The sequence below is a fragment of the Mobula hypostoma genome, chromosome 7 (assembly GCF_963921235.1).
Source record: "Mobula hypostoma chromosome 7, sMobHyp1.1, whole genome shotgun sequence".
NCBI lineage: Eukaryota > Metazoa > Chordata > Chondrichthyes > Myliobatiformes > Myliobatidae > Mobula > Mobula hypostoma.
This window is the reverse complement of record NC_086103.1, coordinates 15,669,106-15,690,326: the sequence shown is the minus strand read 5'-3', so window position 1 is coordinate 15,690,326 and position 21,221 is coordinate 15,669,106. Positions and strand designations below refer to the sequence as shown.

The window sequence follows — 21,221 nt, the reverse complement described above, 5'->3', positions numbered from 1 at the left end:
TGTCCTATGCGGGATGTTTCCGGAGGTAGGGGCTCAACATCACAAGCACACCACTCCCACCTGAACCTACCATTCCGTTCCCTCCTGACAGTTGATGACCTGTGGCAGTGTCCTCTGACCCTCGTTGACCTGATCTGCTTCAGCTTCCAAGTTGCTCGCGGGATGGAGTTCCTTGCCTCAAGGAAGGTGAGTCCTCTGCAGGTTGGCGGGAAGCTGGGAGCTTGGAAGGGTTCGTACCCCTGCACCTTAGTGAGCACTGGTGGCCAGGGTGAAAGGAAATGGTGTAGGAGATCCTTCCTCTCCCCTGGAGACGTGGGAAAATAAATAAATACTGCCAAAAAAGGAGGAATAAAGAGGGGCTGTTCAGAAATCTAATGGCAGAGGGGAAGATGCTGTTCCTGAATTATTGAGTGTGTGTCTTCAAGATCCTTTACCTCCTACTCGATGGTAGTAATGAGAAGATTTTAAAGATTAGCTTTATTTGTCACATGTACATCAAAACATACAGTGAAATGTATTGTTTGCATCAACAACCAACACAATCTGAGGATGTGCTGGCACAGCCTGCAAGTGTAGAACAGCACAGCCCAGGAACAGGCCATTCGGCCCACAATGTTGTGCTGAAGCAGCTAAAAAACAAATCAAAAACTCCCAAATACTAATCCCTCTTACCTACACCATGTCCATATTTCTCTATCTTCCTTATATCTGTGTGCCTATCCAAACGTCTCTTAAAAGCCTTGAATGTATTTGCCTCTACCACCATACCAGGCAGCACATTCCAGGCATCCATCACTCTCTGAGTAAAAGACTTACCCCTCACATCCCCCCTCGCGTCCAGTGCATGCTCTCTGGTATTAGACATTTCAACCTTAGGAAACAGATACTCTCTGTACACCATCTATACCTATGCCCCTCATAATCTTGTAAACCTCTATCAGATTTCCCCTCAGCCTCTGACACTCCATAGAAAACAACCCAAGTTTATCCAGCTTCTCGTAATGGCACATGCCCTCTAAACTAGGCAACATCCTGGTAAACCTCTTCTGCACCCTCTCCAAAGCCTCAACATTCTTCCTATAGTGGGGTGACCAGAACTGTACATAATACTGCAGATGTGGCCTAACCAGAGTTTTATAAAGTTGCAACAGAACCTCCCGCCTTTTGAATTCAGTGCCTCAACTAGTAACAGCAAGCATGTCATAAACCTTCTTGTCGACCTGTGTCGCCACTTTCAAGGACCTATGAACTTGGATCCTAAGATCTCTCTGCTCAGCAACACTGTTAAGGATTTTACCCTTACCAGTGTACTGTCTCCCTGCATCTCCCTATGGAGGTGCAACACCTCACATTTATCTGGGTTAAACTCCATCTGCCATTTCTCAGCTCATATCTGCAACTGATCTACATCGTGCTGAATTCTTTGCCAGTCACAACTCCACCAATCTTGGTATCACCTACAAACTTACCAACCCATCATCTCCATTTTCAGCCAAGTCATTTATAAATATTACAAACAGCAGAGGTTTCAGCACAGATCCCTGCAGAACACCACTAACTACAGATCTCCAGCTCGAATAAGTCCCTTCAACCACTACCTCTGTCTTCTATCCGCAAGCCAGTTCTGAATCCAAACAGCTAATTCACCACAGATCCCATGCATATTAATCTTCTGGATTAGCCTGCCATGAAGGACTTTGCCAAGTGCCTTAAAATCCAAGTAGGCAACATCCACTGCCCTACCCTCATCAATCTCTCTCGTCACCTTGTCAAAAAACTCAATCAAGTTGGTAAGACATGACCTGCCACACATAAAGCCATTCTGGCTCTCCCTAATTACTCCATGGGTTTCCAAATGTTCATATATCCTATCCCGAAGAATGTTCTCCAGCAATTTCCCTACACTGATGTGATACTCATCAGTCTATAGTCCTTCCAGGATTTTCCCTTGTTCCCTTATTAAGTGAACATTAGCCACTCACCCGTTTTCTGGGACCTCACCTGTGGCTAGAGAGGACATGAAGATACTGGTCAAGGGCCCAGCAATCTCATCTCTTGCCTCCTTCAATAACCTGGGGTAAATCCCTTCAGGCCCTGGTGATTTATCCACTTTTATATTCATTAAGAGGTCCAACATTGTTTCCAGGCTTCTGGTGCCAAATAGCATTCCCACAACTTACCAAACCTAACCCATACATATTTGGAAAACAGAGTACCTGTGTCAGAGGCCTTCTGAAGCTGGGAGCATGAGTAGACGAAGAGCAGACTCGTTTAAAGCCGGTCTTTTGTTAGCGGCCTCAGCTGAGAGGAGTGTTTGTCAGTGTCAGAGCCCTGTAGAAGCCAGGAGAGAGAAGATGAAAGGAACAGATTCGGACAAGTCCGGTCTTTTTCGGCTGCACAAGCACATCAAGTGTCGGCATCAGAGGTCCAAGCTCAGCTGCAAATCAAAGGAGGGTAGGCGCGGGCAGAGCAGCCATTGTTTGAGTGTGAAGGCTTTGGCCCATCAGGCTTCGGCATGAACTACTGAAGGAACAGTTAAGAAGAGGCAAGCCTTTTTTTTTAATAGAGTTATCAGGGTGGAATGTTCCTCCTGTCAGATGTGGGAATTCAAGAAACCTGATGGTTTCCCTGATGACTACATCTGCGGAAAATGCACCCTACTTCTGCACCTGACTAACGAGCTCAAGGAGTTAGAGGTGGTGTTAGATGTACTCAGGATCGTTTGGGAGGCTGACGATATTATAGACGAGACTCTGAAGAGGTGTTCACACCCAGAGTACAGGCTTTGTACAGTAGATGTATGGCCACCGGGAGAGGTAAGAGAATTAAAAGGTTTGGGCAGGGTTCCCCCGTGGCCATTCTACAGCAACAAGTTTACCCCTTTGGATACTGCTGGGGGGATGACCCATCAAGTCATGGCAGCAGTGCCAGGCTGGTGGCCCGACAGGGAAGGGTAAACTGAGGGAGAGTTTAAACTGGGGGCTGGGAACCAGAGCACCGGGCCAGCAAGGGAAGGATTGGATCAGAAGATAGACGTCAGGAAGGTATTGACAGCAAAATCAAAATAACAGGTATGATGGGTGGGATAGTTTGTATATTTTAATGCTAGGAGTATTATGGGTATGGGTGATGAATTTAGAGCATGGAATTACATGGAATTAGTGTTGTAGCCATTACTGAAACTTGATTGAGAGGAGCAGGAATAGGTGATTAATGTATCAGGCTTTCAGAGTTTTAGAAAAGATAGAGGAGGAGGTAAAGGAGGGAGTGGAGTTGCACTAAACAGGGACAATATCTCAGCTGCGCTCAGGGGAGATGTAATGGAGGGGTCAGACACTGAGTCCATTTAGGTGGATCTCAGGAATAGGAAGGGTACAATCACACTGATGGGATTGTGCTACAGACCCCCAAATAGCCACTGGGACATTGAGGAACAGATATGTAATCAGATTAAGGGAATGTGTAAAAATAACAGGGTTGTTGTCATGGAAGATTTCAGCTTCCCTAATATAAACTGGGCCTTCTTAGTGCAAGGGGTTTAAATGGGGCTGAATTTGTTAAGTGCAATCAGGAAGGTTTCTTAAATCAATATGTGGACAGTCCAATGAGTGGAGGGGCCGTACTGGACCTAGTGTTGGGTAATGAGCTCGGCCAGGTGACTGACCTTTCAGTGGGTGAACAGTTAGGGAACAGTGACCACAACTCCTCAACTTTCAGGATAGCTATAGATAAAGATGGGTATGGTCCTTGTGGGAGAATTTTAAACTGGAGTAGGACAAATTAGAGGGCAATAGGCAGGATCTGAGAAGCGTTAATTGGGAGCACCATTTCTTTGGCAAGTCCACATCAGACATGTGGAGGGTGTTTAGAGACAATTACACTGAAAGTTATGTTCCTGTTAGAAGGAAGGAAGGAAGGACAGGGATGGGGAGAAAAGAGAACCTTGGATGTCCAGAGAGGTTACTAAAGGATGCAAGGGACGAGATTGCTGGGCCCTTGACCAGTATCTTTGTGCCCTCTCCAGCCACGGGGACTGGCAAGTGGCTAATGATGTACCTCTATTTAAGAGGGGAACCAGGGAAGAGAGCCTCCTGAGAGCTATAGACTAGTGTGTCTCACATCAGTTGTAGGGAAATTCTTAGGGATAGGATATAATGAGCATTTAGAAACCTATGGACTAATTAGGCAGAGCCAGCGTGGCTTTGCGCATGGCGGGTCATGCCTTACCAAATTGATTTGGCAAGGTGACAAGTGAGATTGATGAGGGAGGGGCAGTGGATGTTGTTAAAATGGATTAGTAAAGAGTTTGACAAAGTTCCTCACGGGAGGCTAATCCAGAAGATTAAGGTGCATGGGATCCGCAGCAAATTGGCTGTTTGCATTCAGAACTGGCTTGTGCATAGAAGGCAGAGGATAGTGGTTGAAGCAACTTATTTGAGCTAGAGGTGTGTAAGGAAGATGGAGGGGTATGGACATGGTGTAGGTAGAAAGGATTAGTGTTTGGCTGTTTTTGATTCACTTTTAGCTGTTTTGACACAACATTGTGGGCTGAATGGCCTGTTTCTGTACTGTACTCTTTGTGTTCACCCGTAGGAAACACATAGGAAGAACGATCAAGTTTAATATCACTGGCAAATTTCAACGAAATTTTTTGTTTTGCTACAGCAGTACATTGTAATACATAATACCTGTAGTAAAAAAAACTTGAAATTAAAACAAAAATATAAATAAAAAAGGAAAATTGAATTAAGTAAGTATTGAAGGAAGAGAGGAAAAAGTACTAAGGGTGGTGATCATGGGTTCAGAAATCTGAACAAACTCCTGACAGAGGCAGGAATTGAACCTGGGTTGCTGGTGCCATAAAGCATTACATTAACTGCTACGCTACCATGCTGCCAAAACTCTTTCCCAGCCACACCCATCACCAACATATTCCTCCCTCCAATTCCCCTCCCCATCTTCTTCCCCTTATTCCATGGTCCACTGTCTTCTCCTATCAGATTCCACCCTTTTCAGCCCTTTGCCTCTTCCACCCATCAGCATTTCCACTCTCTCTCTTCCATCTGCCTATCACCCCTTCTCAATCTGGATCCACCTATCACCTGCTTGATCCTTCCCTCTTCATAACACCAACCTGCCCTCTTCTTTTCCAGTCCAGAGAACCGGAGAACCATCTCAATCTGAAATATCAGCTGGCCATTTCCCCCAGCACCTGCAGATTGTAAACACAGGAGGATCTGCAGATGCTGAAAATCCAGAACAACAAAAAGCTGGAGGAACTCAGCAGGTCAGGCAGTGTCTGTGGAGGGGAATAAACAGTCAATGTTTTGGGCTGAAACCCTTCAGCAGGACTGGAAAGGAAGGCCCGAAAAATGGACTGTTTATTGCTTTCCTATAGGTGCTGCCTGACCTGCTGAGTTCCTCTAGCGTTTTGTGTGTGTTGTTCCCCCCAGAGATGCTCCTGCTCTGCTGAGTTCCTCCAGTGTTTTGTGTTAAAAGTTTAAGGTAAATTTATTGTCAAAGGGCATTTATGTCCAACCCTGAGATTCATTTTCTTGCAGGCATAACAGTAAGTACTAAGAAACAAAAAAGCAAGCAAAATAATAATAAATAAATAATCAACAAATATTGGGAGCATGAGATGAAGTATCCTTGATAGGGGGTGTATAGGTTGTGGGAATGGTTCAGTATAGGGTTGAGTGAAGTTACTCCCTTTGTGTTCCTGAAGTTTTCTGTGATCAATCGGAGCCTCTTTCAATGGGTTGGCACAGATACTGGGCTGAACAATCTCATTCTGGATGTGGAATGATTTCATTCTGTCTGTGTGATCTCACAGACACACAGAATCCATTGGCAGCGGGAAAGAGTGTTCCGAACACAGGAAGGGACTGTGAAATGTGTTTCCCACTCCACCGCTGCGACAGCACTTCAAAAAGTGCTTTGGGATGTCCTGAGGCCATGAAAGGTGCTAAAGATAATCGTCCTTTCAACCTCTTCTTCCTTTCCTCTTCTTTCCTGTTGTTCTGGGAGGGATCCTGAGCTCTGTGTGTTCCTCAGTCTCAGGACTGCGCCCACCCCACATCGGCTCTGCACTGCCCCCTGCTGCTGGCTGTACTGCGCTGCAACGGAGTCCAGACGCTGGGATCCAGTCAGGCTGACGGAGAGGGGCAGGGACAGAGAGAGTGGTGGACGGCAGCATTGGTGTATCAGATCCCAACTGCCCAGAATCAGGTTTATTACCACCGACTTGCATTGTGAAATCTGTGGTTTGGTAGCAGCAGAGACATGGGAAGTTACCATAGGTACCATAGTGGTTAGCATGACACTGTTACAGCTTGGGGTGTTGGAGTTCAGAGTCAGTCCCGCCGTCCTCTGTAAGGAATCTGTACATCTTCCTGTGAATGCATGGGTTTCTGCTAGGTGCCCTGGTTTCCTCCAACAGTCCAAAGATGTACCCGTTAGTGGGTTAATTGTAAATATCCCCATGATTTGGTTAGGTTAAATTGGTGGTTGCTCGTGAGGCCAGATGGGTCTGTTCCGTGCTGAACCTCTAAATAAAATATCCAGCAGGTTTCTGAACAGATACTGAAACCATGAAGACCACCTCACTATTCTTGTTCTCGTTTTGCAATATTTATTATCTAAATATATTCTTATTGTAATTTAGTGATTCTTATGTATTGGACTGTACTGCTGCTGCAAAGCATGAGACCATAAGACATCGGAGCAGAATTATAGCACAGTGCAAAAGTCTCAGGCACATAGATATAGCTGGGGAGCCTAAGACTTTTGCACAGTGTAGCGGAGAGCGAGTTTGTAAATCTAGCGGGAGTAAGGGATGTTGGGAGTGGCGAGGGTGGAACGCCGCAGGAGGGATGTGGCACAGGTGGACAGGAGGCAGAGAAGGAGAGCCAGGGGCGGTGGGGGGGGCGGAGGGCAGGTGTCATGTGGGCACAGACACCCAGACCTGAGACACCAGGCAGGGTCATTTGATAACAAACAATTGGTTTATTGATCATTACAGAATGTCTCTCTGGTGCTTCCTGCTGCCAACCATGATTCCCCTCTCCCTGCTCCCTTCCCACTCTCACTCCACAATAGAACCCCATATCAGAATCAGGTTTATCATCACTCACATATGTCATGGAATTTGTTTTTTTGTGGCAACAGTACAGTGTAATACATAAAATTACTATAGTACTTAGGAACCCTAGCTATCTATGTGCCCAAGACTTTTGCACAGTACTATAGGTCATTCAGCCCATCGAATGTGCTCCGCCATTCCATCATGGCTGATTTATTATCCCTCTCCCTGTAACCTTTGACACCCTGACTAATCCAGTACCTATCAACCAATGCTTTACATACACTCAATGACTTGGCCTCCACAGCCGCCTGTGGCAATAAATTCCACAGATTCACCACTGTCTGGCTAAAGAAACTCCTCCTCATCTCTGTTCTAAATAGACATCCCTCTATTCTGAGGCTGTGCCCTCTGGTCCTAGGCTCCGCCAATGTAGGAAATATCCCGTCCATATTCACTCTCAATATTTTCAATATTTGATAGGTTTCAATGAGATCCCCAAAACAAAAAAAAGTCCATGACCTATATCAGTGATAATAAACATTATTCTGATTCTGATTTTGAAAATCACTGTAAGTTATGAAACGTAAGTAAATAGTGTAGGGGTAGTGAGGGATAGCGAGGCACAGGCAGCGTCTGCGGGAAGTCTGGTGACCCTGTCAGCCCAGCTGACTTCCTGTTCCTGATGTACGACTTCCCAGGGCTACAGGAGGTGCAGGTGGATTCATGAGTGGCACACTTGACCTTGTTGGGATGGGATGGGGTGGGGTGTGGGTGATAGATGCTGGGTGTGTAATGATGGGGACTGAGTGGCTGGGGTGGAAAGTAGGTGGTTATGAGTGCTGGTTGGATGGTGGGAGGGTGCTATATGGGTGAGTGACAGGGTCTGCGTTGGTGATGTGTGCTGGCACTAGGTCGGGGAGTGGGGTTCCACGATCAGGGTTCTCAGTGCCCATGAAGACTGCGCTGAGTGACAGCCATTGTTTGCAATGTATTCACAGGGACCTGGGTGTGGGGTGGGTTGAGTGATAGGGACTGGGTGGGTAATGGTTTTAGGTGGGTGCTGAGTGCTGAGTGATGGCAGGTGTGTGCAGTGTATTCACAGGGACCTGGGTGGCTGAGTGATGGGTGCTGGGTGGGTGATGGGTGCTGGGGGTGGGTTGAGTGATGGGGACTGGGTGGGTAATGGATCTAGGTGGGTGCTGGGTGCTGATTGATGGCCGGTGTGTGCAGTGTATTCACAGGGATCTGGCTGCTCGCAACATCCTCCTCTCTGACAACAACGTGGTGAAGATCTGTGACTTTGGCCTCGCGAGAGACATCTACAAGGACCCTGACTACGTGAGGAAGGGCAATGTGAGTTCTCAAACCTGACATAGCCAGCTGCTTCTTCCCATGGGGTCACAGAGTGGGGACAGCACAGAGATCGTCCAACACATCCATCTGGCCTTTTTCCCATCTATGCCAATCCCTCTGCCCACATTGCAATTGTAATCCTCTACACCAGGGATTCCCAAACTTTCTTATAGAAACATAGAAAACCCACAGCACAATACAAGCCCTTCGGCCCACAAAGCTGTGCCAAACATGTCCCTACCTTATGGCAGTGAACCTTACCATGTGAGCCCCAGGTTGGGAACTTGATCAATTTCTGTGTCTAAGTGTCTCTTAAACCTCGTTGGGGGGTTAAGGTTTATGTTATACGATGTTTCCTATGGTGGGTAAGTCTTGGACCAGAGGGCACAACCTCAGAGTAGAGGGGCATCCATTTAGAACAGAGATGAGGAGGGATTTCTTTAGCCAGAGGATAGTAATCCTGTGGAATTCATTGCCACAGACAGCTGTGGAGGCCAGGTCACTGGGTATATTTAAAGCAGAGGTTGATAGGTTTTTGATTAGTAAGAACATCAAAGATCACTGGAAGAAGGCAGGAGTATGGGGTTGAGAGGGATAATAAATCAGCCTTGATGAAATGGCGGCGCAGATGATGGGCCAAATGCCCTCATTCTGCTCCAGGTGTTATGCTGCTGACTGGTAGCAGAGAGCAAGGGGGCATAGGACCACCCATGGTTGGTGTACTGATGTCGGAGGTCACCTTACACAGGAGAATCCCATGAAGGTCAATCCATGACAGCTCACTTCCAGTCGCACTGGTGACCGGCCCATCCCACGGACCCTGGCCTAATAGACAGAGCCAGATGGGGGTACAGCACAGAACAGGCCATTCAGCCTACCACCTTCATGCTGACGTTTTTTTCTCATCTGTGGGATGAATTTCAACATTTAAGAGAAATTTGGATAGGTACATGGATGGGAAGGGTATGGAAGACTATAGTCCAGGAGCAGGTCTGTGGGCACATTAACAGTTTGGCAAGGACTAGATAAGCCAAAGGGCCTCTTTCTCTGCTGTAGTGTTTTATGACTCTGTGCTATTTGCCCACATTAGTGCCACATCTCTCTATACTTCAGTGTCTAAATGCTAAAACACAGTGACAGTATCTGATTTCATGGTCTCTTCTGGCAGCAAGTTCCAGCTATCACCTTCTCAGTTACCCCTAAATTCTCCTTACAATCTCCTGTCCTCATGTTTTTCAAATCTGTAGCATGGAAAAAAATATTTCACTATCTATGTTATCCATGCCTCTCATAATCCTTCCGATCCTCTGTTATAACTGTAAACCAATTTTCCAGGTTTCCCTCTGTTGATTTCACAGGTCAGTCCCTCCGTGGGCAACAAGTAAATCACACCACAGACTGATGTAACTAACCCCTCTCTAGTCATTAAAAAAATGACAGGGTTCAGTATAGCCAGTACACCTCAGATCCTCACTCGTGGTTGCAAACTCCTTACAGACAGCACTGGGAATTGAATCTGGGTCGCTGGCACTGTAATAGCATTACACTTACCACTGTGACCATGCTACCCCACATTACTGAATGGGAGAGCAGGCACAAAACAGCCGAATGGCCTTCTCCTGCTTCTTGTGTAAAATGTTTACGTTTTACCTGTGCTGTTTTGTATGGTCGGAGGGAGCAGGGTGGGGTTTACTCTATAACTTCAACTGAGGAGAGTTTACCTGTGATTCCTGCGTGGTGGGGGAGAGCAGGGTGGACTTTACTCTGTATAATTCTAACTGAGGAGTTCAAGATGTAAACATTCAACAGCATAGATAAGAAGAAACTATTAAACTTTTTTTAATCTCAAAGTATACTGTATTGATAAAATAGTTCTAAAATGTATATAGAGCAGTGAAGTTCTCAATTCTGAGTAACAGTTATTCAAACATTTTTAAAAGGTTATCTTTATTTGTCACATGTGCTTCGAAACATACAGTGAAATGTATTACTTGCATCAACAACAACACAGTCTGTGGTTGTGCTGGGGGCAGCCCGCAAGTGTCACCAGGCTTCTGGTGTCAACATAACATGCCCACAACCCACCTAACCCTAACCCGTACGTACTTGGAATGTGGAAGAAACTGGAGCACCTGAGGAAATCCACACTGTCATTGGGAGAACATACAAACTCCTTTTGTCTATAAGTTTATACCTCCCGTGTATCATTCACATACCTCCATTCCATTAGAATAAAAGGATATGGGGAGAAGGCAGAGATTGGGGCTGAGAGGAAAATCGGATCAGGCATGATGAGATGGTGGAGCAGACTCGATGGGGCAAATGGTCCAGTTCTACTCCCCTATCTTATGGGCGTATGGTCTAAGATCATAAGATATAGTAGAATCATGCCTTTTGGCCCATCGAGTCTTCTCCATCATTTCATCATGCCTGATTTATTATCCCTATCAACCCCATTATCCTGACTTCTCCCTGTAACCATTGATGCCCTGATGAATCAAGAATCTAGCAATCTCTGCTTTAAATGTACTCAAGGGTGTGGCAACAAGTCATCCATGGCAATTAATTCCACAGATTCAGCATTCTCTGGCTAAAGAAATTCCTCCTCATCTCTGTCCTTTCTTCTGTGCTTGGTATTGAACCTTACATGGTGTTTAAGGGAATCTGGAGATTAAGTGAATTCCTTTCAATTTCAGCTATTTATCTTAATGCCGCTTTCATCTCCATCAGACTGTTTGCTTCCACTACTAGTCCCGGTAGCCATTCCAGGCACCTACCACTCTTTGTGTAAAAAAAAAACAAACAAACAAACAAACATTTATGCTTCATATCATCTTTAAACTTACCTTCTCTAACCTTAAAAGCATGTCCTCTAGTTTGTGACATTTCTACCATGGGGAAAAGATTCTGATCCTATTTCTGCCTCTCATAATGGTATAAATCAATTTCAGTTTCAAATTCTCAAAGTCAAGTTCAGCTCAAATTCTCTTTGGCTTTTTGGTTAGTTTGGGATGTGCTCAAGAGTGAACGGCCGGTTGTAACTCCCACTTTCCCTCCTTTGCTCAAGGCTCGTCTCCCACTAAAGTGGATGGCTCCGGAAAGCATCTTCGATAAAGTCTATACCACCCAGAGTGACGTATGGTCGTTTGGCGTCCTCCTGTGGGAGATCTTCTCTCTAGGTGAGGGGGCCGTCCTGCCGCTCTGCTCTCCTGTGTTTGCTTGGTGGAAGGACAATCTGGACCAGGACTACAGTCATGCCACTCAGGGACTTGGGCTGTATTATTTTTATCTTTGTTTTCTTTGTGACTGTATTTTTTGCTAAATCTTAACCATGTGTGCACTGTGCTGGTGGTAATGCGTGTTGCACCTTGGCCTCAGAGAAACGCTGTTTTCTTTGACTATATTCGTCCAACTTGCTTTTGGCCGTTACGCCGTAGATGCTTAGGGCAGCAATGAAGGTCCTCCATCTCCGGTGGTGTTCAGGGCTTCCTTTATCGTGCCTGTAGCTTCCTCTCAGTTTTCACTACTGTCAGCCTTGCAAGTTCTGGGTGGAGACTCAGGAATACCATCACATATAGATGTAAAAGGACTCTCCATGGCTGTTTCTGTAACAGTTTTGTTTTACTAGTCAAGATTGTTAGCCCGGAGCTGAACCCCCGAACCCGGAGGATCAGTGGACCACTCTTCATCAGAGCTCTACCCTTTGACCTGTTTAGCGTGGGTAACCCTATCAAGAGCCAGCATTGAGGCACGCGAGCCTCCAAACCACAACAGGATTGTGGTCCTCATGAAAGATATTCATGTATGGTTCAGTGATAATTAAACTTGAGCTTGAATCTCCCCTCCTGTTCACCTTGTCAGTACCAGGCTGATCTCCCCTGTCATTCCAGGTGTCTCTCCCTATCCTGGAGTACAGATCAATGAGGAATTCTGCCAACGGCTGAGGGAAGGAACCAGGATGAGGGCTCCAGAATACGCAACAGAAGAAATGTAAGAAGATGTCTCTTCCCCACCCCTGTGATCCTGCGGCCAAAAGAGTTAAATTTCTATAGCGTTTTGTCCAGGTTCACCCATGAACACTCAGGGGTTTAGTGGTTTAATGTGACATGTACTGAGGTGATTAAATATTAGTTTTATTTGTCACATTGAAGTATACAGTGAAATGTGTTGTTGCATCTGAGGATGTGCTGGAGACGGTCCATAGGCGTTGCCAAGTTCGTGGTGCCAACACAGTATGTCACAACTTACTAACCCTAACCTGCACACCTTGGGGTGTGGGAGGAAACCGGAGCACCTGGGAGAAACCCACACAGTCACGGAATGAAAGTACAAACTCCGTTCAGACAGCAATTGTTTAACACCTCATAGAATCAGGTTCATTTTACTGATATATATCACTGTTTTGCAGAAACATTATTGCAATAAGAATATATTATATATTATCATCATCATCATCATCAAATAGATAGAGTCATAGAAACTCCAGCACAGAAACAGGCCCTTTGGCCTATTGGTCTGTGCAAATCCATTACTCTGCCTAGTCCCATTGACCCGTAGTCGACCATACCTATTCAAATTCCTCTTAAATATTGAAATCAACCTTGCATCCATCACTTGTGCTGGTAGCTCACTCTGCACTCCCACCACCCTCTGAGTGAAGACGTTCCCACTCAGGGAGGGAACGTCGACTCAGACCATGAGAGGCCTGCATCGGGCATTTTCATGCCTTACAAGGCGCAGATTGGAAGTCTGTGTGGGGCGCCACTCCTCACACAGACTAGAACAATGTGTGATGTAAGTGCCTTGCTCAAGGGCACAAAAACGCTGCCACAGCTGAGGCTCAAACTAGCGACCTTGAGGTAACTAGATGAACGCCTTAACCACTTGGCCATGTGCCCAATACTCATGTTTCCCTTAAATATTTCACCCATGACACTAGTTGTAGATTCACCCAACCTCAGTGGAAAAAGTCTGCTTGCATTTACCCTATCTATACCCCTCATAATTTTGTATACCTCTATCTAATCTCCCCTCTCATGCTCTAGGGAACAAAGTCGGAACTTACTCAGCCTTTTGCTGTAACTCTGGTCCTCAAGTCCTAGCAATATCCTCGTAAATTTTCTCTGTACCCTTTCAATCTTATTGATATCTTTTCTGTAGGTAAAACTGCCAAACTTCAAAATAGGCCACACCAATGTCTTACACAATTTCAACATAACATCCCAACTCCTGTACGTTGATTTCTGAAGGCCAGTGTACGAAGGCTTTCTTTACGACCCAATCTACCTGTGATGCCACTTTCAAGGAATTATGGATCTGTATTCCCAGATCCCTCTGTTCAACCGCACTCCTCAAAATCCTACCACACACCATGTAAGACCTATCCTGGTGGTCCTCCCAAAATGCAACACCTCACACTTGTCTGCATTAAATTCCATCTGCCATTTTTTAACCCATTTCAGCAGTTGGTCTAGTTACCACTGCAAGCTTTGATGGCCTTCGTCGCTGTCCACTGCACCCCCAGTCTTAGTGTCATCTGCAAATATACTGATCCAGTTAACACACACAAAATATTTTGTGTCTGTTGCTTTGGATTTCCAGCATCTGCAGATTGTTTTGTGTTTGTGTCCCAATCAACACTTGTCAGATCGTTTCCGATACCGTCAAAATGGGCCTTTCTCCAATTTAGAATCTCAACCCACAGACCAGACCTATCCTTTTCCATAACTACCTTGAAACTAATGGGATTTTAATCATCAGATGCAAAGTGTTTCACTACACAAACTTCAGTCACCTGCCCATCTCATTCCCTGATGAACGAATGAAAAAAAGAAGAAAAGAGGGAGTGTGACAAGGGAACAAAAAAGTGAGGTCGTGTTCAGGGTTTATTGTCCATTCAGAAATCTGATGGCAGAGGGGTTGTTCTAAATCATTGAGTGTGGGTCTTCAGGCTCCTGTACCTTTCTCTAATGGTAGCAATGAAAAGAGGGCATGTCCTGGGTGATGGAGGTCCTTAATGACAGATGTCACTTTTTTGAGTCATCACTTTTTGAAGGTGTCATCGATGCTGGGGAGGCTGGTGCCCATGATGGAGCTAGCTGAGTTTACAACTTTCTGCAGCTTTTTCCGATCCTGTACGGATGCAACCAGTTAGAATGCTCTCCACCCTGGAGTCTTTGCTGACATACAAAAAGAACACGAGATTCTGTGGATGCTGAAAATCTCGAAAACGGTGGAGGAACTCAGCAGGTCATGCAGCAAAGCTGGAAGTGTGATGTGCTATTGATAGGAATAACTTTGAGTTCTGTGTAAAATCCATTAGTCCTGACTCTGCCAGATTATTAAAAGGGAATTTGAAGTGTGTATTGTTATTTATAGGAATAACATTGAGTACTGTGTAAAATCCACCAGAGTCATAAAAAAGTACTGCACAGAAACAGGCCATTCGGCCCATCTGGTCTGTACCAAACCATTTAATCTGCCTACTCCCATCAATTTGCACCTGATCCGTAGCCCTGCCATCCGTGTGCTTATCCAAACTTCTCTTGACTGTTGAAATCAAGCTCACATTGACTACTTGCGCTGGCAGCTCGTTCCACACTCTCACCACCCTCTGAGTGAAGAAGCTCCCCCTCAGGTTCCTCTTAAACACTTCACCTTTCATACTTCACCAATAACCTCTAGTTCTATTCTGCACTGAGTGACGACTGATGGCCGGTGTGTGCAGTGTATTCACAGGGACTAAGCTGCCCACAGCATCCTCCTCTCTGACAACAGTTAACTAAGACCTCTAGTTCACCCAACCTCAGTGGAAAAAACCTTCTTGCATTTACCATGTCTATACCCTTCATAATATTGTATACCTCTATTAAATCTCCTCTCATTCCCTTACACCCTAGGGAATAAAGTTATAATTTATTCAATCTCCTCCTATAACTCAGGTCCTCAAGTCCTGAAAACATCCTTGTAATTTTCTCCATACCCTGTCATTCTTATTGATATCTTTCTCGTAGGTAGGTGATTACAACTGCGCATAATACTCCAAATTTGGTCTCACTAATGTTTTATACAATTTCAACAGAACATCACAACTCCTGTACTCAAAACCTTAGTCCATAAGATATAAGACATAGGAGCAGAATTAAGCCATTTGGCCCATCGAATCTGCTCGGCTATTCTATCATGGCTGATTTATTATCCCTTTCAACAACATTCTCGTGCCTTCTCCCAGTAACCTTTGACACTCTTACTGATCAAGAACCTGTTAACCTCCTCGTTTAAATGTACCTAATGACTTGGCCTACACAGGCATCTGTGGCAACGAATTCCACAGATTCACCACCGTCTGGCTAAAGAAATTCCTCCTCATCTCTGTTTTAAATGGACATCCCTCTATTCTGAAGCTGTGTCCTCTGGTCCTAGACCCCCCCCCCCCCCACTTCAGGAAAGATCCTCTCCACATCCACTCTTTCTAGCCTTTCCCTATAACTATTACTGCATACATTAACTGTAAACCATCACCTGTTAGTTCACTCACCAGAAAGTTTGACTTTCTTGAAACCCTTTAATCAGCAGATGACCAACTGATGATAAACTTCTTGTTCCCTAGCTATCGCATCATGCTGAACAGCTGGCAAGGAGATCCAAAGGACAGACCAACCTTCTCTGACCTGGTGGAGATACTTGGGGACTTGCTGCAAGCTAACGTGCAACAGGTGAGACCCCGGGCCTGTACGGGCTCAGCCCAACACACACTACACCGTCAGCTTCTGAAGTAATTGCGGATCAGATATACAGAAAGGTGCCTGAAAAGGGCCAGTGACATCATGAAGGATCCCACCCACCCTGCTCATGGACTGTTTGCTCCACTCCCATTCAGGAAGGAGTCTACGTAGCATCCAGACCAGGACCACCTGATCAAAACCTCCACCCACTAATCCCACCCCCCACTCTCACCACCACTACTTTATAATTTCCTGTCATCAACTTTCTGTACAAACACTCCAGTACCAAATGTCACTTTATGGACATATAAGTTATCTAATGTATTTATCTTTATTGTGTTCGTTATCTTATTGTGCTTCTGTGTGCTGAATTGGCTCCAGAATAACAAATATTTTGTTCTCCTTTACACTTGTGTACTGAAGAATGGCAATAAATAATCTTGAATCTTGAATGATCTGATCTGTATGAACATCCTGCACCTTAAAAATGAAAGGGTTCTGGGGTGTCTGTGACTGTGAGTGGTGCCATGTATACTCAAGGGTGTCTGTTTCTCCAGGACGGTAAGGATTACATCCCCCTCAGTGTGCTGCAGGCCACCGAAGGAGATCTAGCCTTCTCCCATTTCCATTCATCCCTGGCTCGTGGGGCCGCCGAAGTGTCTGAATCCAGGATACGATGTGACAGTATAGGACCACGGTAAGCAATCGTGAGGTTTGCACCTTCTCCTGTTTCAGGCACCTGCCTCTCCACCGTCAGTCCACTCAGTTCCTCTCCCAGAGCAGTCTCAGCCATTCCCACATTTTTTTATATGCAGAACTTTTCCAAGTATTGTCACTTGTCATGGTGGAGAGCCCTGTGAGTTCCTGAGATCCTAAATGTGATGCCATCTGGAGCTTAGCTCCTGGTAGGGTCACCCGTAGTGATAAGGTCAAGGGGAGGTTCCATACAAAGAGCGATCAAACCAAGACCTCATCAGTGGAGCTGGTGGAAGATATTGACACATCACAACAACAGTGAAGGTGGAGGAGGCCTGCAGCAGTGAAGGGTCCCTTGTCATCTTGCATTCCATGCCACTGACCCTGACCTTGACCCTGATCTGTTCATAAGGCCATAAGATATAGCAGCAGGACTGGACCATTTGGCCCATGGAGTCTGTGTCACCATTTCATCATGGCTGGTCCAATTTTCCTCTCAGCCCCAGTCTCCTGCCTTTTTGTATCCCTTCATGCCCTGACCAATCAAGAATCCACCAACCTCTGCCTTAAGTATACATAAAGGCTTATTCCCCACAGCTGCCTGTGGCAAAGAATTCCACAGATTCACCATTCTCTCTTCAGGACTGTGTGGTGGCTGCACATTCATCAGCCTCCACATGTTAAACAAAGTTACGCACAGGCATTCTTCATTGAGGGAATAACCCCTTGTGAGAACATCATACTCAACTTGAGCGACTACACTACTTTATACAGAAATGTATTCAGATAATTACAGTATCATTGTGGCCAAAGGGTTTGCACTATGCTGTAATATCACAGTGATACACTATTAGACAGTATATAGGACTTAATAAAACACACTATTTACAGTTTCATATCACATATGGTTATAAAAGTCCGAGTCTTATTGAGTCTGTTTGCCATTCCATCATGGCTTATTTATTTTCCCTCTCAACCCTATTCTCTTCCCTCCTCTCTGTAACATTTGATGCCCTGACTAATCAAAACCTTATCAACTTTTAAATATACCCAATGACTTGGCTTCTACAGCCATCTGTGGCAATGAATTATCTTAGAAAAATAGAGGGCTATGGGTAAGCCTAGGTAGTTCATGTACATGTTCGGCACAGCTTTGTGGGCCGAAGGGCCTGTATTATGCTGTAGGTTTTCTATGTTCTATGAATTCCACAGATTCACTACCTCCATCTAAAGAAATTCCTCCTCATCTCTGTTCTAAATGTTCATCCCTCTATTCTGAGCTTGTGCTCTCTAGGGCTAGACTCCCCCACTATAGGAAATATCCTGTCCACATCCACTCTCTCTACGCCTTCCAATATTCAGTAGGTTTCATGAGATCCCCTCTCATTCTTCTAAACTCCAGTGAGTACAGGCCAGATCCATCAAGTGCTCCTGATATGTTAACCCTCGCACTTTAGAGTCATGTCATCTGTGGATATTCTCTGATGATTCAGCAACAGTTGGGTGTATAAAGGGAGGACAGGAGGATGAATACAGGGAGGACTTTGTCAATTGGTGCAAGCTGAATCATCTGCGGCTCAACATCAGAAAGACAATGGAGAATGGTGATGGACTTTAGGAAGACTAAGCCTGTATTGCTCCCTGTTACTATTGATGGTGAGGACGTGGATGTGGCATGGAACAGGAGGTGCACCTAGATAACGGACTTGAGTGGAGCACCAACACAGAGGCTGTGTACAAGAAGGGCCAGAGTCACCTCTACTTCCAGAGGAGACTGAGGTCCTTTAGAATATGCAGGCCTCTCCTTCATATGTTCTACCAGTCTGTTGTCACCAGTACGAATTGACAATAAACTGGACTGATCTAAGAGCACTGAGGCGGTCTACAAGAAGGGTCAGAGTCATCTCTCTTTCCTGAGGAGACTGGGGTCCTTTAACATCTGCTGGATGATGCTGAGGATGTTCTACGAGTCTGTGGTGGCCAGTGCTATCCCGTTTGCTGTTGTGTGCTGGGGCAGCAGGTTGAGGGTAGCAGACACCAACAGAATCAACAAACTCATTTGTAAGGCCAGTGATGTTGTGGGGATGGAACTGGACTCTCTGACGGTGGTGTCTGAAAAGAGGATGCTGTCCAAGTTGCATGCCATCTTGGACAATGTCTCCCATCCACTACATAATGTACTGGGTGGGCACAGGAGTACATTCAGCCAAAGACTCATTCCTCCGAGATGCAACACAGAGCGTCATAGGAAGTCATTCCTGCCTGTGGCCATCAAACTTTACAACTCCTCCCTTGGAGGGTCAGACACCCTGAGCCGATAGGCTGGTCCTGGATTTATTTCATAATTTACTGGCATAATTTACATATTACTATTTAACTATTTATGGTTCTATTACTATATTATTTATGGTGCAACTGTAACGAAAACCAATTTCCCCCGGGATCAATAAAGTATGACTATACAATCTTGTGTGCTGGGGTAATGGCATCAGCATGGGTGAATACAGATGTCAACACACTCAATAAACTGATTAGAAAGGATGGCTCTATTAGGTGAGACTAGAACTAGGGGGCATAGATTCAAGATTTGGGGGAGTAGATTTAGGGTAGAGATGAGGAGGAACTGCTTTTCCCAGAGAGTAGTGAATCTGTGGAATTCTCTGTCCAATGAAGCAGTGGAGGCTACCTCAGTAATTAAGGGTTATGGGGAAAAGGCAGGTAGGTGGAGATGAGTCCATGGCCAGATCAGCCATGATCTTATTGAATAACAGAGCAGGCTCGACGGGCCAGATGGCCAACTCCTGCTCCTATTTCTTATGTTCTTGTGTTGGTATGTTCTAATATTGTCAGACTCAGTCCATTCTATCTCTACTTCATATACAGAAGTTTATTCAAGTGATAATTGTATCACAGAAATACGCTTTTATATGACGTTCAGGACTTAAAACACACTTATATTTTCAAATTAAAAGTCAATTATCACTGTCTAAAACACACTTGATCCCTTGTGGGGCCCATCGGTCCTTCAAATCTTCCACTGTAGCTATGGACACCGTGGGCTCCTTCTCCAGGGGCACCTGGGCAGGCATGTAACCCTGGAAGAGGGGCAGAACCCTCGACTGCCTGCTGTCTAGACCTGACGAGTGGCCAGTTTGGACTGGACCAGGAGCAGGCCAACCAGGAGTGATCCTGAGTGAGTCTCTCCTCTCTGCACCAGGTAACTGTCGATCTGGAGCATGAGGCTGAAGTGTAACCAGTACTTGAGGAGCTTTCCACCCCCTCAGACAGGGAGCCACTCCAACCATCGAACACTCACATCATTAGCCAGTCACAGAGACCCACGGCAGCAATGTTCTATACCTCTGATGCCACTGTCCCCACCCTCCCCGCCCAGCACTTTCCACAATGTTTTACCCCAATGCCAGCACACAGTCGTCACCACCACCACCAAATTGTACAGCCCTCGCTTGCCATCACCCCTAATCCCTGGATTCTCACACAACCGTTGTCACCAGCTACCCCTCACCCATAGCACTGCAGGGGAAGGGGGGGTACTATATCACTACATTATTACCAGGCACCTATCTACTACCTCACTTTGTGCTCCACATGTATCTGTTTGTGGTAATAACTAGGCCCTCAACCACCGCCCCCCCCAACGCTTGGACTACACACACACATACACACTCTCTCGCTCTCTCTCACACTCACTCACAAATGTGCTCACATAAGCGTTCACATACACACACACATATATACACACACACACACACACACACACACACACACATATATATATATACACACACACACACACATACATACACACACATACATACATACATACACACACACACACGCACACGCATACACATGCAGTCATATGTACATTCATACACACAGGGCTGCAGTCTGGAACTCAGGCTGTGCTGACATTGGTGTATTGGAAAATGTTGCATTGGTATTTGGGTCAGTGTTCTGTTGAGTGTTGGATCAGGGAATGAATTTTAGGTTCCTCTTACCAAAGTGCAAAACCTTGCACTTTCTCCCACCAAACTCCACCTGGCGTATTCTCACCCACTTATTCCACTTGGCATGTCCCTGGTGACCCTCACCAATTTTTATCAATGCCCCACAGAAAACATCCTGTCTGGATCACGGCTCAGTCTGGCAACAGCTCTGCCCGTGATCGCAAGAAACTGCAGAGAGTTGTGGACACAGCTCAGCACATCACAGAAACCAGTCTCCCCTCCATGGACTCTGTCTACACTTCTCACTGTCTCAGTAAAGCAGCCAGCATGATCAAAGACCGCAGCCACCCCAGACATTCTCTCTTCCCCCCTCTCCCATCAGGTAAAAGA

General features: G+C 45.6%; 1 protein-coding gene across 7 annotated transcripts in view; it reads left to right on the top strand.

Annotated features, from left to right (window-relative positions):
- flt4 (fms related receptor tyrosine kinase 4) overlaps positions 1-21,221 on the top strand; it is a 267,177-nt gene that overhangs the window by 220,417 nt on the left and 25,539 nt on the right. For all 7 annotated transcript variants that reach the window (XM_063053080.1, XM_063053081.1, XM_063053082.1 and 4 more), the window contains 6 exons: positions 92-186; positions 8,318-8,440; positions 11,508-11,619; positions 12,331-12,430; positions 16,050-16,155; positions 16,722-16,861. In XM_063053080.1, the coding sequence (XP_062909150.1) occupies positions 92-186; positions 8,318-8,440; positions 11,508-11,619; positions 12,331-12,430; positions 16,050-16,155; positions 16,722-16,861 (676 nt within the window). The remainder of the gene's footprint in view (positions 1-91; positions 187-8,317; positions 8,441-11,507; positions 11,620-12,330; positions 12,431-16,049; positions 16,156-16,721; positions 16,862-21,221) is intronic.